We start from the raw sequence: 14,442 nt of genomic DNA on the forward strand, positions 1-14,442 counted from the left end.
AAAGGGGAAAAGGGGGGGCCCCCCCCCCCCCCCTCCCTCCTTCCCTTTTCTTTTTCTTGGGGGTTTTAAACCCCCCCCCCCCCCTTTCCCCTTCCCCCTTCTCCTGGGGGTTTTTACCCCCCCCCCCCCCCCCCGCCCAGGGGGTGCCCGCCGCCTGTCCGCAGCTTCCACCACTCTTGCATCCAGCATGTCCTCACCGCGCCGAACGCATACACGAGGAAGTGTCCGATCTGCCGCCGCACCCTGGCCCGCCCGCCCGTCGGACCCAGCTCCAGCATTGCGCAAGGACGACCGGCACCGGTCCGCGCCACTGTCATAGCCGAGAGAGAGCCCGGGAGGGACCGCCAGCTCGCACTTCCCCAGCTCTTCACGGCCCGAGGTAAGCCACACACCTCGCTACTCCCCAGAACTTGCTCGGAACCTTCCGGGCGCGAAGTCGGGCCGGGGCCCGGCACGGTTCACACGGCGTTGACGGAGCGTGGCATCCCCTCCCCCCCCCCCCCCCCTCCCCCATCCCCAAGGCCTTCAGGGCTCGCACCTCAACCTCTCATAGACTAGCGCGCAGCGCCATGGCAGGCATTTTCTTCTCAACAACAAGTTCTGTGAAACTAGGCGCCGCGGCCGGGGACGGGGGGCGGCGGCCGCGTGGGGATGGACCCCGACGAGGCCCGCCGCTTCGTCAACCCGCGCAACCTCGGCGACTACTCCTCGTCGGCACAGGACGCCTATGCCGGCCGAGGGCCGTCGGCGCGTACGCCGTCGTCGCGGCGGTGGTTTTGATGGACGCACAGCCGGGCCCGGAGTCGTATCTCTGACTCGTCGTACGTAGTTGTGGCCTCGAGCGAGGCGCGCGCTTAAGACGCCACACACCGCTCAGATCCTCTCTCAGCCGCTCCGCCTCCGGCGGTGCGGGACAGAGGCTCAGAGCGCATGTGAGCGCTGAATGATCGGCGCATAGTTGCTCGAGTTGTTTTCTTTGGCAGTAGCTCTGAACGCGCAAAGCGCGCGTGTGGCCGAAATTTAAAGTCTGCGTCGCCGGACGAAACCCGAGAGAGAATAAGCACACACTTTTGGACGTTGAATCAAGCCCACGTTGCTCGTTGGGGAGTGCAGTCGCGAGTCGGTAACCTCAGTCCTCACATCCATTCAAGCAGTTCGCCAAACGGCGGGGAATTCGTGGGACCAACCCGTCGGCGGAGCTCAAACTCACCTCAAACTCGTCAGTTACAATTACTCAGAGTAGACTCTGACTCACGCAGCGCGCTCTCGCTCCCCCCACGTACTCCAAATCTCTCTAATTCGCCAGAGTGTACTTTTGCGCAAGCCCAGCTTGCACAGCATGCAGCGATGCACAAGGCTCGCGCCCAGCATGCGCTACCCCCACCCCCGAATCCGTCACCGCGGCCGACGTCGCCACGTCTCGCGCCGGCCGGCGTCAGTTTTGGAACAGGAAGCGCAAGTCGTCCTCCGAGAGCTGCGAGAGCGAGCCGATGTCTCCGCCGACGGTGCCCTCGAAGACGAGCCGCTTCTTGTCCTGCAGGCGAATGATGCGCTCCTCCACGGTGTTGCGCACGACAAACCGAACCTGCAAAGCGCGGGCGAGGGTGGCGCTGGTGGCGCGGGGGGTTTTGGGGGTGGGTGGTGGGCGGTGGTGGGTGGGTGGAGGGTGGGTGGGGTGGGTGGGGGGCAGCTGCGGTGGGCCGCAGGGGGTTGGCAGTGGCGATGGCGCACCGCGCGGATGGGCTTGTGTTGGCCGAGGCGGTGGGCGCGGTCGATGGCTTGGTACTCGGCGGCAGGGTTCCACCACGGGTCCATCAGGTAGATGTGGGACGCGACGGTCAGGTTGAGGGCGACGCCGCCCGCCTTGAGGGAGATGAGGATCACCTTTGTGCCGAAGTCGTCCTTGAAGGAGTTGAGCACCCCCTCGCGCGCCGCGACGCTCATCCCGCCGTTGAGCTTGACCACCTTGATGCCCGCGCGCTGGATCCGGTACTCGAGCAGGTCGAGGAACGAGACGAACTGCGAAAAGACGATCGCCTTGGCCGCCGGGTCAGCCTCGCTCATCGCGTGCAGCTCCTCCATCAGCGCCTCCATCTTCGTGCTCGAGCGGAACTGGGCCATGTCCAGCCGGCCGAGGATGCCCTTGAGCCGCACGCCGCCGCCGCCGCCGCCGCCGCCGCCGCCGCCGCCCTGCGTGAGCGGCTCCTCTGGCGTGATGCCGCGGCGCGCGCGGCTGGCGCCGTCCGCCTCGGGGGAGCCGGCGGCGGGCGGGGCGTCGTTGAGGTCGACGGACAGAGGCAGCGAGCAGGAGGCGCACGTGAGCGGCGCGCCCGCCGGGCAGCTGTCGACGTACTGCCGGATGCACTCGCGGCAGAAGGCGTGGCCGCACGGGCTCGACGCGACCGGGTCGGTGGCGTCCTCGTAGCAGAGGTTGCAGATGGGTGCCGACGGCGTGGCCGCCGCCCCGCCGCCCCCCTCCTCGATGGCGCGCTTGGAGTGCATCACGAGGTACGGGTGGTCGACCGACTGGCGGAGCCGCGTCAGCAGGTCGAAGATGTGCGCGTAGTTGTTGAGCAGGGTGCCGGCCTGGACGTAGGCGCCAAACTCGGCCTGCGACTGCGTGTAGATGGCCTGGTAAAAGTCCATCTCCGTGTCGTCGAGGAAGTTGGCCTCGAGCGTGATGAGCTTGGGCGGGAGAACCATCTCCTGCGCGCGCCCCTCCTTGGTGCGCCGCAGCAGGCTCTTGTCGAACACCTCGCGCTTGAGCGTCACAAACGCGTTGCGGCCGGCGCCGATGTAGCCATACTTGCGGATCGGGTTGACGACGTCGCGGTTGAAGCGCGAGTAGTGCTGCACCGGCCCGTGGCCGCAGTACTCGCACTTGGAGTAGTTGGCGTCGAACCGGTACTCGCGGCACTTGCAGTTGCAGCCGGGCGCCTTGCAAAAGTAGTAGGCGTGCGGCTCGAGCCGGAGGAACGCGACCAGCGAGTAGAGCTCGCCGACGCGGTTCTGCAGCGGCGTGCCCGAGAGGCACCAGCGGTGCTGTGCGTGTAGCGCCATCATGCTCTGTGCGGTCGAGCAGCGCCGGTCCTTGATGGCGTGCGCCTATGGCCAGAGACACACGCTCAACCGCCGAGAAAGACCCGCGGCGTGGAAAGGTGCTCGGCAGCGCCTCGTCGAGAATGATCCGGAACCAGTGCAAGCGGTGCAGCGTCGACTTTTGCGCCACCCGCTCGAGCTTCTCGCGCCGCTCCTTGGCCCGCTGCGCTCGCACGTTCTTGGCCTCGAGCTCGTCGTCGTCGCCGCCGCCGCCGCCGCCCTCGCCCTCCTCGCCCTCCTCATCCTCGTCGTCGTCGTCCCCGCCGCCGCCGCCGCCGCCGCCGCCGCTGCCCTTCTTCGCCGGCATCTTCTTCTTCTTGGCGTCGCCCTTGCCCGCGCCGCCCTTGCCGCCCTTGCCGCCATTGCCAGGCATGACAACCATCTCGACGTCTTCGCCCTTGGCGCCGCCCTTCGTGGGCGCGTCCTTGGCCACCGCCTTGGCCTTGGCCCTGTTGCCCGTTGCTGCCGCCTTGGCGCCCTTGGCGCCGGCCTTGGCCACCGCCTTGGAGCCCTTGGCCCCCTTGGCCGCCTTGGCGGCACCGCCCGCGCCGCGCTGCCGCTTGCCGTTGTCGTCGTCGTCGTCCTCTTCCTCGTCGTCGTCGTCCTCCTCCTCGTCGCTCTCCTCCTCGTCGCTCTCCTCCTGCTCGCCCTCGCCGAGCATCATGCTCGCAAGCGAGCTGCGCTTCTTCCGCTTCCGCGTCTTGCTCTGCGCGCTCGAGCGCTTCGCGGTGGGCCCGCAGAACCACTTGTGGTGGAAGGCGAGCTTCTGGTCGTTCTTGAACTTGCGGCTGCAGTAGGCGCACTTGACCTGCAGGAGTAGGCAAAGGGAGGGGGTGCGAGGGCAGTGCGAGAGCAAGTGAGGTGCTTGCGCCAGGTGCCATCGGGGCGCGCTATCCTGCTCTCGCAGGGCGAGTGGGGGCGGGACGCTCTCCCGCCGACGTCTGTGTCTGCGGTGCCCATCCCCAGCCTCGGGAGGGGGGCCTGGCGCAGAGCGAAGAGCCTATCTCTGATCTCTGTGCACCTGCAGCTCGGCCTGCGCGATGCGGAAGTCGTACTCGACCGTGTTGTACGTCGTGAGCACCACGTCGTAGCGGGCGAGGACGTCTGGCAGCGACTCGCGCTTCGGGCCGTGGTACGAGCAGACCGTCAGCGTGCCGGCGGCGGTCCAGCGCTTGATCTCGGCCTCCCACTGCTTGAGCGCGATGACCGGCACGACGACGAGGGTGCCGCCCCGCACCAGCTTCTGGCGCACGGCCGCCTCCGCCACGTCTTCCGGCGTCGGCGCCGGCGCGGCGATGGCGGTGGCGCTCATCGGCGCCTTGCCCTTGCCCTTGCGCGCCGGCGCGTCCGCGGCGGCCGCCGTGCCGGCCACCCAATCAGTGGACCGCCGCTCGAGGAGGAGCGAGATGGCCTGCAGCGTCTTGCCCATGCCCATCTCGTCTGCGAGGATGCCTGCTCACAGCAGCTGGTTGTGAAGAGAGGCCGTGTCGGCCAGAAGCCGGCCCCACCTCGCCGGCGAGGGTGCCTCCGCCGATCGGGCCCTCCTCCTGCGCGCACAGCCAGCCGAGCCCCTCCTTTTGGTACGGCAGCATCTGCGCGGTGAGCGTCGCGGGCGGCTCGCGCTGCGTCGTCCAGAGCGACGCGGACGCCTCAACCTCTTTGTCGACCTCGACCTCGCAGAGGGCGGCGACTGGGCTCGTCGCCGCCAGCATCTCGCGCACGCGCGCCGTGTCCGCCTCGGTGAGGAGCTCGTCGAGGCCGGTCAGCTCGCTCTCGTCGGCGAGCGCCGCCTAGAGGGAGGCTCGCGAGATGGCTCCGACGAGGCGCGCCGGAGAGCAGCAGCTCGCCCCTTGGCCGAGCGGCGCCTCGCAGAAGGCGGACGGGAGGCGCGTGCAGTCGAGGTGCTGCCTGATGAGGCGTGGGCGGGTGGGCTGGGAGGGGGGGGGCGCGGTGAGGCGGGGAGGCGGCGGGAGGGAGGCGGCCGGAGACTCTCGAGCGGCGGGCGGGGAGGCGGGGAGGTGGCAGGAGGCGGGGAGCCGGGGAGCCGTGGAGGTGGCAGGAGGCGGGGAGGCGGGGAGGCGGGGAGTGCGGGGAGGTGGCAAGAGGCGGGGAGGCGGCGGGAGGGAGGCGGCGGGAGGCGGGGAGGCGGCGGGAGGCGGGGAGGCGGCGGGAGGCGGGGAGGCGTCGGCGGGAGGCGGGGAGGCGTCGGCGGGAGGCGGGGAGGCGGGGAGGCGGGGAGGTGGGGAGGCGGGGAGGCGGGGAGGCGGGAGGCGGGGAGATGGAGGCGGAGGCGGAGGCGGCTCACCAGCGAGTGATGACGCCCCAGCCGCTCTCCTCGACCTCGAGGCCGATGCGGAGCGAGCGGTGCGGGATGAGCTCGCCGCACACGCCGCACTTTGCGCGCCCCGTCTTCGCGTACTCGACCGAGTAGTTGCCCGTGTGGTTCTTGGGCGCCTCGCGCCACCCCTCTGGCCGCGAAGGCGCCTGGTCGGACGGCCCGGCGGTGGAGCTGCTCCCGCCGCCTTCGCCACTCTTGCAAGGCTCGAGGCTCGCCGCGATGGCCCGCTGCAGCGCCTTGTCCTCCTTCGGACGTGCCGAGCGCTTGGGTGGCGCAGGCCTCTTGGCTCCGCCGCGCTTCTTCTTTGGCGCCTCGTCGCTCTCCGAGCCGGACCACTCTGAGCCCGAGTCGTCGCTGCCGCCGTCGCTGTCCGAGCCAGACCACTCGCTGTCCGATGATTTGGCCATGAGGTGCGTCTCCCGCCTCTAGCCGCGGCGAACACTGAGAAAAGAAAGCTGATTTGCTGCCGCCATTCTCCACTTGTACCTACCTACCTACTTGTGTTCGCGACGTCGTACATTGTTCGACGACGTCGAACACGGTCGAGTAACCGTTGTGAGCCTGTTTGTGTCTGTGTGTCGCTCGTGCGTGTCGTCATCATCTGTCTAGCGTCCACCCATACCGCGTTGGTGTCCAGTCCTGGCTGTTCTTCACCTTTCTACCTACCTACCTACGAGAGTCGTGATTTCTTGTTGGTTAATAAAAATCTCTCTCTCTCCTACGAGCTCTGTGTCTTGATTTGCCAACAATATACCTAAACCTAAGGGACGTTCGGACCCCCCGCTGCTCGCCTCGGCCTATCGCCGCTGGTACTGAATATGAGATCAGGATGAAGCGAGTCGGACCACTCAGAAGCTGACCTGAGCAGTGCCACTTTCAACACGGTCAGGGCGGGAAGGGCGGACATGGACCCGCCGCGAACTCCCGTGTGTGTGGGCAGTAGCTGCCGGCCGTGAACCCCTTCCCGGACCAGAACGAACGAGCGATGATATGACTGGGCGACAAATGATCGCAGTGGGCGTCAGAAGACTCGTCCTTACCTTGCTCGAGGAGAGCTCGATAGACTCGAGGGGCCAGGATATGCAGCAAGGAGGGCGGAGCTGCGACGAAAGGCGAAAGAAGCCGCGAGAACAAGGGAACGGCAGGCGGCGGCGGCGCTGGACGAGGCAGAGCGCAGAGGAGAGCGACGCGACCGACAGACAGAGGAAGGAGTGACAAGGGAGAGCACAACGAGAAGGGGGCGACCGCGAGGTGGCACGAAGGTTGCAGCGAGAATCGGAGAGAGAATGCGAAGAGAGATAGGAAGAGGCGGACGCCCAAGGGTGGGCGACGGCTAGCGCACCACATCCCTCAAAGTGCACTAAAGATGCAGTAAGATAAACACTTCACACTGCACTAAATTTAGACCCAAGCGCCCTCCCCCGTAGGTAGGTAGGTAGAAAGGTGAAGAACAGCCAGGCTCGGACTGGACACCAACGCGGTATGGGTGGACGCTAGACAGATGATGACGACACGCACGAGCGACACACAGACACAAACAAGCTCACAAGACACACAGCCAGCTGGCTGCCACACACCCTGACGAGTTGGCGTACACATAACTCAAGGCCACATCCTCCCTGTCGCCCCCCCCAGCACTCCAAGGTGCCAAGAGAACAAACAAGGGCACAACAAACAACAGACGACAGGAAGTAACATGTGAGACTAGAGCAGACCGCTCCGCCTCTAGCAATCTCGCCGGCCGGCGAGGCGCGTGGGCTAAATCTAGGCCGCACGTCGTGGCACTTTGACGAAGTTAGACGTGCGGCCGCAGCGCGCCCGCCGCAGGCTCGGCGGTGCGCGCGTGTAAGAACAGCTCGGGAAGAATTCTTAAGATACAAGCCTCTCTCACAGCACACTGGCACGACAAGGGCGCAGACTGGCGCGGACTGGCACACACACAGGCTCACCACCGGAGCCGCCTAAGCGACTCCGTTAAGAACGGCAATGCACTCCGCACCATGCACAATGCCGCTCTCCCCGCACGCTAGCTCGTTCACCGTCTGCCACGCCACGGCGGTGTGGAGGACGACAGACAAGCGCTGCATCTGCAGCCCGTGCCAGTTCTTGGTGGTCCATGTGACCTCGTCCAGGTGCTGAGCGTGCGAAAGTTTGTTGCTCAGCTGGTTCGCCGCCTCCCTCAGGGTGCTGCGAACCTCCTTTCCAAAGCCTCCGAAAGCCTCAAAATCAAACAGCTCGGGAAGAATTTAGACAAAACAACTCTCTCTCACAGCTCGGGAAGAATTTAAACAAAACAACTCGCTCTCACAGCAGACAGGCTCGACACAGGTGCGAACTGGCGCGTGCTAGTACTATCACCGGCACACCACCGGAGCCGCCTAAGCGACTCCGTTAAGAACGGCAATGCACTTAGCTCCGTGCACAATGCCGCTGTCCCCGCACGCTAGCTCGTTCACCGTCTGCCACGCCACGGCGGTGTGGAGAACGACAGACAAGCGCTGCATCTGCAGCCCGTGCCAGTTCTTGGTGGTCCATGTGACCTCATCGAGGTGCTGAGCGTGCGAAAGTTTGTTACTCAGCTGGTCCGCCGCCTGCCGAAGAATTCTGCGGACGCCGTCCCCGAAGCCGCCGAACGTCTCGAAGTCGAGCAAACGCGGGAAGAAAGCCAGGCATCTCCTGCTTGCGGCCGCGAGGCGGAGGACCAGTGCAAAGTGATCGGCCTCAGGCCAGGCATCTGTTCTGCCGCCGATGATCACGTGGATCGCGTTGGCGATTCCTATCGTCGGAGCGGTCTCCACCTACCCAACTGTCGTCACTGACGATCAAGTTGTCGATCCGGGCGACTCGCTTCGTTTCGGCGCAGCGATCGCCGCTCTCAACAGCACCACTGGCTGGGTCGCCGTGGGCGATAACCAGCTTCCAGGAAATGGAATTCGGCGCGGAGCAGTCACGCTTCTCAACCTCGAGTGTGCGGCATGCGTCGAGGTCACCATCGGCGATAACCAGCTTCCACTCGCTAACTACACCTTGTTTGGCTCGGCCGTCGCAACGGTGCCGGATCTGGGCGGTGTGACGCTCGCCGTCGGTGCTCCAGGTTGCGAACTGTTGGTTTGCGGGCTGGATGCGAGCCCTGCGAAAGCAGGCACGGTCGCCATCACGCCCAGCCGCTCACACCTGCCGCTCACACCTGCCGCGCACCCGGCCGCTCTCGCAGGCGCCGTCTACCTGCTCCGGCTTGCCTCCGAGGCCGACTGCCAGGCGGATCCGGCCGCATGCCTGCTGTCGTGGGTTGTCATTGAGCCCATGCAGGGGAGCTTCAACCCGTCGTCAGCCGGCCTGGACACGTACCAGCACTTTGGGCAGGCCATCGCAGCTCTGCCGGGCTTTCACAGCCAAGGCGGCACCGGGCTTGCGCTCGCGGTGGGCGCGGGCACAGACTTCTACGATGACATCCCTAGCACGGGGATGACCGGCATTCAGGGCACCGTCTTCCTCCTTTTTATGGACACCGGCGTGCAGCTGCCGTGCCAACTGCCTCCACGCTTTCTCCTCTGTTTGTTAGTTGCTCACCGCCTCCCCCTCCTTGCAGGCGGCTGGCCAGCATCCGTCAACGTCACCTCGCACCGGCGCATCGAGTCGGGCAAGGGCATCGAGACCATCCCTACTGGCGGCGTGTTCGCCACCTCCCTCGCCGCCTTGACCGACTTGAACGGGGACGGCACTGCAGAGCTGGCTGTCGGAGGGAGCATGAACTCCGATCGTTCCGGCGACGCCTGGATCCTTTTCCTCGAGGCCGACGGCACCGTCAGCGGCAGCCTCGACCTCGGTGAGAGCCGCTCTCACTCCGCAGCGCCCCTCCACGCCCCCACTGTACAGCCACACCACACCCACCCAACCGCCCACCTACCGCCGCCGCCAACCGCCGCACTGTTCTCTGTCGGCGCAGGAGTCAGCGCCGCCCTGCAGCCCAAAGACAAGTTTGGGTACTCGCTCGCGATGCTCGACGACATGGACGGAGATGGCACGCCCTCCCGCCCATCGCTGCATTTTGCCCTCCTCTGCCCGCCTCTGCCCGCCTCTGCCCTCCTCTGCCCTCCTCTGCCCGCCTCTGCCTCTCGTGCCCTCCTCTGCCCTCCTCCTGCCCTCCTCTACCGAGACGGCTCCCTCGCCCCCCCGCGCAGGCATGCCCGAGCTGGCTGTTGGTGCCGAGGGAAGCGGGGGCAGTGTCGGATCCGGAAATTCAGAGTCCGACGGCGCGGTATACATTTTGCTCCTCGGCAACGGCGGCGGTGCGGTCGATGTCAAGGATTGGACAGTGTGGCCCGGTCCCAACGGAGCTGCGTCAGAGTACGGCGCGGCGGTCGCAGCCATGTCGGTGCGCGGTGTTGCAGACCACCGCACGCCACCTTCCCCCCCCCTCCACGCTTACGCTGACTGTGTGTGCCTGTCCTCCCTATGCCTCTCCTCCGCAGGGCAAGCGCTTGCTCGTCGGGGCGCCAGCCGCTAGCGCGGTCCACGACATCACGTACTCGACAGATCCCAACAGCTGCACTGACTACATCGCCGAGGGCGTGAATTGCACCGGCCTGAGTGAGCTGTGTTGCGAGGTGGGGACCACGTGCGTCGGCGTGTGCCCGCGGACCACGTGCTTCAACGTGTTGGAATGGCAATGGCAATGTTTGTTTCCCTCGCCGCCGCCGCTCTCGCCCCCGTCGCCGCCGCCACCCCAACCGCCGTCGCCGCCGCCGTCCGCCTCGCCGTCGCCGCCGCCGCCCTCCACCTCGCCGTCGCCACCACCGCCGTCCGCCTCGCCGTCGCCACCACCGCCGTCGGCCTCACCCTCGCCGCCGCCTCCCTCCGCCTCACCGTCGCCGCCGCCGCCGTCCGCCTCGGACCCGCCGTGCTTCCCGAGCTCTGCGACGGTCCAGCGCGCCGACGGCGCTACCGCCCCCCTCTCCTCCCTCTCCGCCGGCGACTCGATCCTCGCTGCGGCGGCCGACGGCACCCTCGCTTTCGATGGCGTGAGAGCGTTTTCATCTGTTTCACAGTCGCTTACTTCTACTAGGCACCCTCGGCTTCGACGTCGTCTCCTCCTTCTCGCTGGCCGACCCGTCCGCCAAGGCGGCCTTCCTCTCGCTCGCCACCGCGACGGCGACGGTCACGCTCACCCCGACGCACAAACTGCCCGCCGGCCCGGCAAAGGCGCTCAAGCAGGCGTCCGAGGTTGCCATCGGAGAGACGATCTGGCTCGCGTCGCCGGCCGCGGGCGCGCTCGTGCAGGCGCGTCTATACCCCCAGCACCACACACACACCCCTGCCTCTCTCGGTGCGAGCCCCCCCCCCCCCCCCCCAAAATTGGGGAAACCTTTGGGGGGGGTGGGGCCCCCCCCCCCCCTAAAATATTTTGGGGAAACCCTTTGGGGAAGGTTCCCCCCCCCCCCCCCCCCCCCAGCATGTGGTGAAGCCTCTGTGGGGGTCCCCCCCCACCCCCCACCTTAGCATGTGGTTGAAGCCTCTGCGGACCCCCCCCCCCCCAAAAAAAAGCATGTGGTGGGCACCTCCCTCAGTCATGGTAATCTCTAGTCTTTCTTAGAGATTGAGAGGAGTGAGACCTGAGAGGAGTGAGACCAGTAGTCGGTTAGGTACCGCAGTTAGCTCAAGACCTTACCAGTACTGGTATCTCACCTAACCCAAAACAGGGTGTGTTGTTTCACATTCTGAGGTCGCCAGGACCTGAAAAAGCCGCCTTGATGTCGTATTCTGCTCCCTAACATAACATAAAAATTTTTAGGTGTCAATGCTTAGGGGTCAACCACAGTACTGGGGCGGGGACCCATGTGGCCATGACCCGAGCTGTGGGGAGGTGGGGGTGGAGCCAGAACGTGCGAAATGTTTGATCCTTCAAAAAAATATATGTTCCACAGCTTGGGCGGCAGCCCTTTCAGGTAACGACCGACGAGCTATAAGCAGGTTTTGTACAGGCTACACAGCCTGGAACCTAGCCTGGACGCTGGAGCCTGCCCTGGTCTACTTCTCTCCTATCTACCGAGTAGCTCAGTAGCTTGACACAGCTCGTGACACTGCGCAAGCAGGACGGGTGTGTGGGGTGACAGCAAAGAGATGTAGAAGGCGCGCGCACACCACGAGAGAAAGCAGACGCGAGCTATCTGCCTATGCTGCAGGCCCAGCAAAGAGGTGGAAGATGAAGGCTTGCTCAATCTCATCAGCCTGTTTGCACCAATCGCCAAGGTTATATCGCCGCGGGAGCTCATGAACAGGGATTGATTTGTTGGCAAAGAACGCCGCAAGAAATCCTTGGTCGCCCAAATCGTACGACCATAGCTCGCCCGCGAGCTCGATCATCTGAGCATGCACCAACGCGTCAGGCCTCACGACCATCACCCCAGAGTTGAACGGCAGCAACGACGGTCGTTGTATGTGCTTCATACCATGCAAAAATTCGCCCGCAGAGGCCCACTTGGGGTCCATTGCGGCAGCGGGGGTCGGGATAGCCAACAAATGATCAACGTTGCGTCGGACAACGGTGTCCCCGTCGAGCACTACCACCTTGTCGAATTGCGTGAGACCCCAAACACTCAGTTTGCTGAACGTGAGCGCCTTTTTCTTCAACCCTCCATTTGGCAGCGTGAGCCCCTTTGGCAACGGCCCGAGAGGTAGCACTGTCACATTCTTGGTGATGAACAACGTGGCCTCAGCATCTGTGAGACCATCTGCTAACAGCACAGTCGGAAAGCGTGATTTCACGAGCTGCAGACTGACAACTGCACGAAGTGCTCCACGGATCTTGCCAATCCGTGTATGCCTTCCAGTGGCCGGGGCTCCATGCGGGTTTGTCGTGTGATTTGCCATCAATCGCAGCACAAGCACGAAGGCAAACTTGCCCTTGCGGGGCACAGCTGGAAGTGCCGGTGCGACGGCGGACAGGGCGTCCTTCGGGCACAGTTGAGACCGGCGACACTCGGTGTAGCAGGGCAGACACGCACAACCATCGCGTGGCACCATGTATCCGCACAGATAGTTCACAGCTGCGTTTGTCCGGCCCACAAGACCCTTGATCTTGCTGTAGCAACCGTGGCGTGACAGCTCGAGTGAGCAAGAGGGGACTGTGTCGTTCATGGGTGCTGGCCGTTGCTGAATTGCTGCCAAAAAGTCTGGTGGACAGCTCTGACGCCGCCAGCAGGGCGCCACCGTATCCCTCTTCCAGCCAGACATGCAGAAGCGGTCAATGAACTGCGCGTACCTGGAGCCGTGCAGAGGGCCACCCGGTGGGAGCCACCATTGTGTCCGAGCTGCTGCCAGTGCGCGCTGCTGTAACTCCGCACGATTGTTGAGAGGCTGGTGCCTGAGAGGCGCACGTGGCCTGCCTGATACTGTTGCGCGCACAAGCTTGCGCTGGCCGTCTGCTGCGCGAGACTGGAGATGAAGAGCCTTTCTGCGCGTGCCCTGGCGCGTCGATTTCCACGCCGCGCTGAGTATACACGGTGGCAGCAACGTGGTGTTGCAAGACACGCCTGACCAGCCGCAGCATTGCTCCGCGCCTCCGGCTCGCAGCTCGCACCCTCGGCCACCGCACTGCCCGCAGCTGGGTGAACAGCAAGCCGGAACACCGTGCATTCCAAACCCAAATATGCTCGTGCCAGGGCATTGGCGCGACAAGCGGTCGGGGGGTTGACTGAAAGGGCACTGCGTCACCAGCAGCATTGCCGAACTTCATGTTTTTCCATTGGCTGGTTGGCTCGACAGACCTTCTTGGGCAGACTATACGAGTAGTCGAGCGCGTCGGAGAGGTGTTTTTTTTGTTACACGAAAAAGAGGGCTACACACGGCCCTCTACGCTGGGGCGCCGGCGCCCTACTGGGCGCCCCCCGCTCCCTTCCCCTTAGAGCCCCCCATCCCACTAGCATTCCCCCGAGGTCCCTCGCGGTCGCGCGACGCCGCACCACAATGGCGCGCTGTGCCTCGTCCGCGAGCGCCGTCCAGAGCTGCACCGACAGTCGCTGCAGCGCAAACGGCATCCACTCGCGCGCCGACCACGACGTCTGGTCGTACTGCCACCACGTGAGCTTCCGGCCCGCCACCTTAGCCACCCGCATCAGCAGCTCCTCCACCCCCGCGCTCATTGCGCCGAACTCCTCGAAGAGCAGCGCCTCCACGCGGCACTTCCCCTCTGCGTCGGTGTACTGGCCCTTTACATGTACAGGTGTTCCGGTGGGGGGGACCCACCTCCCCGCGCGGGGCCGCTCCGGGGCGACCCGGGCGCCCTCCGACCAAACTGCTCTATTACTATCATATAACAGTACCTCGTCAACGACATTGCACCTGGACTAACAACGTCGGGGGGGCAGGCGATGATGGCATACGCCTGCTGTGTGAAGAGGCGAGTGGCATCGGCGGGCCCCCGTTGTCCGAACACAACTCGGCCTTCGATATTCGGGCAGTGCGGGAGCGGATCGAGGGAGATCGGGTGAACGAGGAAGCGACGCGACTGATAGACAGCCTGCGACCTAGCGGAGCGCGAGGGGGAGGAGAGGCGAGGCCAGCGGCGAGCCCGGGCCCTGCCCCCCTACCTCCTTGGGGGGAAGCAAGGGCTAGATCCCCCCCCCGGAGCGCGGTGAACGATCGGTGCGTGGAGCCGCGGCTGGAGAGGCCGCAGGGTCGTGGGGCCGCCCCCGAGGCTCCACACCAGGCGTCGCGGCCGCCAGTACCGCCACCGTACCCGCCCCCCCCACCTCCGCCTCCGCCCCCGCCGTTGGGACGACCGCAGGGTCAAGGGGCCGCCCCTGAGGCTCCACACCAGGCGTTACGGCCGCCAGTGCCGCCACCGTACCCGCCCCCCACCGAGGGTGGTGCGGGGCCGGCCGTGGGAAGGCCGCCGGCCTTCGGGCCCGCCCGGAAGCCGGGACCTGAGGGCCCCGGTCGAGACCTGGTATCTACTTCCGGGGGGGGGAAAAATCGAGTTGACTGTGCCCCGGTGGTGGGATCCG

The 14,442-nt window shown here is 65.5% G+C and overlaps 3 protein-coding genes across 3 annotated transcripts in view; 1 reads left to right on the forward strand and 2 right to left on the reverse strand.

Moving 5' to 3' along the window:
- The window catches only part of EMIHUDRAFT_440984 (hypothetical protein), a 2,472-nt gene extending 1,471 nt beyond the window's left edge, over window positions 1-1,001 (forward strand). The window contains exons 4-5 of the mRNA XM_005787654.1: window positions 165-300; window positions 613-1,001. Of these exons, the coding sequence (XP_005787711.1) occupies window positions 165-300; window positions 613-829 (353 nt within the window). The 3' untranslated portion in view covers window positions 830-1,001. The remainder of the gene's footprint in view (window positions 1-164; window positions 301-612) is intronic.
- A 200-nt stretch (window positions 1,002-1,201) lies between these two features.
- On the reverse strand, window positions 1,202-5,852 carry EMIHUDRAFT_467421 (hypothetical protein). Its single transcript, XM_005787655.1, has 7 exons — window positions 5,405-5,852; window positions 4,920-5,007; window positions 4,608-4,889; window positions 4,121-4,534; window positions 3,131-3,907; window positions 1,732-3,090; window positions 1,202-1,585 (listed from the first exon to the last, which is right to left on the reverse strand). The coding sequence occupies exons 1-7, from the start codon at window positions 5,842-5,844 to the stop codon at window positions 1,436-1,438; spliced, it is 3,510 nt and encodes a 1,169-aa protein (XP_005787712.1). The 5' UTR covers window positions 5,845-5,852; the 3' UTR covers window positions 1,202-1,435.
- A 5,756-nt stretch (window positions 5,853-11,608) lies between these two features.
- EMIHUDRAFT_227604 (putative Glycogenin glucosyltransferase) lies at window positions 11,609-12,986 on the reverse strand (the record flags this gene model as incomplete). Its single annotated transcript, XM_005787656.1, has 4 exons — window positions 11,609-12,340; window positions 12,458-12,609; window positions 12,699-12,861; window positions 12,951-12,986. The coding sequence occupies 4 exons, from the start codon at window positions 12,984-12,986 to the stop codon at window positions 11,609-11,611; spliced, it is 1,083 nt and encodes a 360-aa protein (XP_005787713.1).
- Window positions 12,987-14,442: the final 1,456 nt, after the last annotated feature.

This window comes from Emiliania huxleyi (assembly GCF_000372725.1).
Source record: "Emiliania huxleyi CCMP1516 chromosome Unknown EMIHUscaffold_140, whole genome shotgun sequence".
Classification (NCBI taxonomy): domain Eukaryota; phylum Haptophyta; order Isochrysidales; family Noelaerhabdaceae; genus Emiliania; species Emiliania huxleyi.

Coding starts and splice junctions, on each gene's coding strand:
- EMIHUDRAFT_467421 (XM_005787655.1), bottom strand. CDS start 5,844: ATGGCCAAATCATCGGACAGCGAGTGGTCTGGCTCGGACAGCGACGGC. Junction 5,008..5,404: donor TGGGGCGTCATCACTCGCTG/GTGAGCCGCCTC, acceptor ACGCCTCATCAG/GCAGCACCTCGACTGCACGC. Junction 3,908..4,120: donor TCGCGCAGGCCGAGCTGCAG/GTGCACAGAGAT, acceptor CTACTCCTGCAG/GTCAAGTGCGCCTACTGCAG.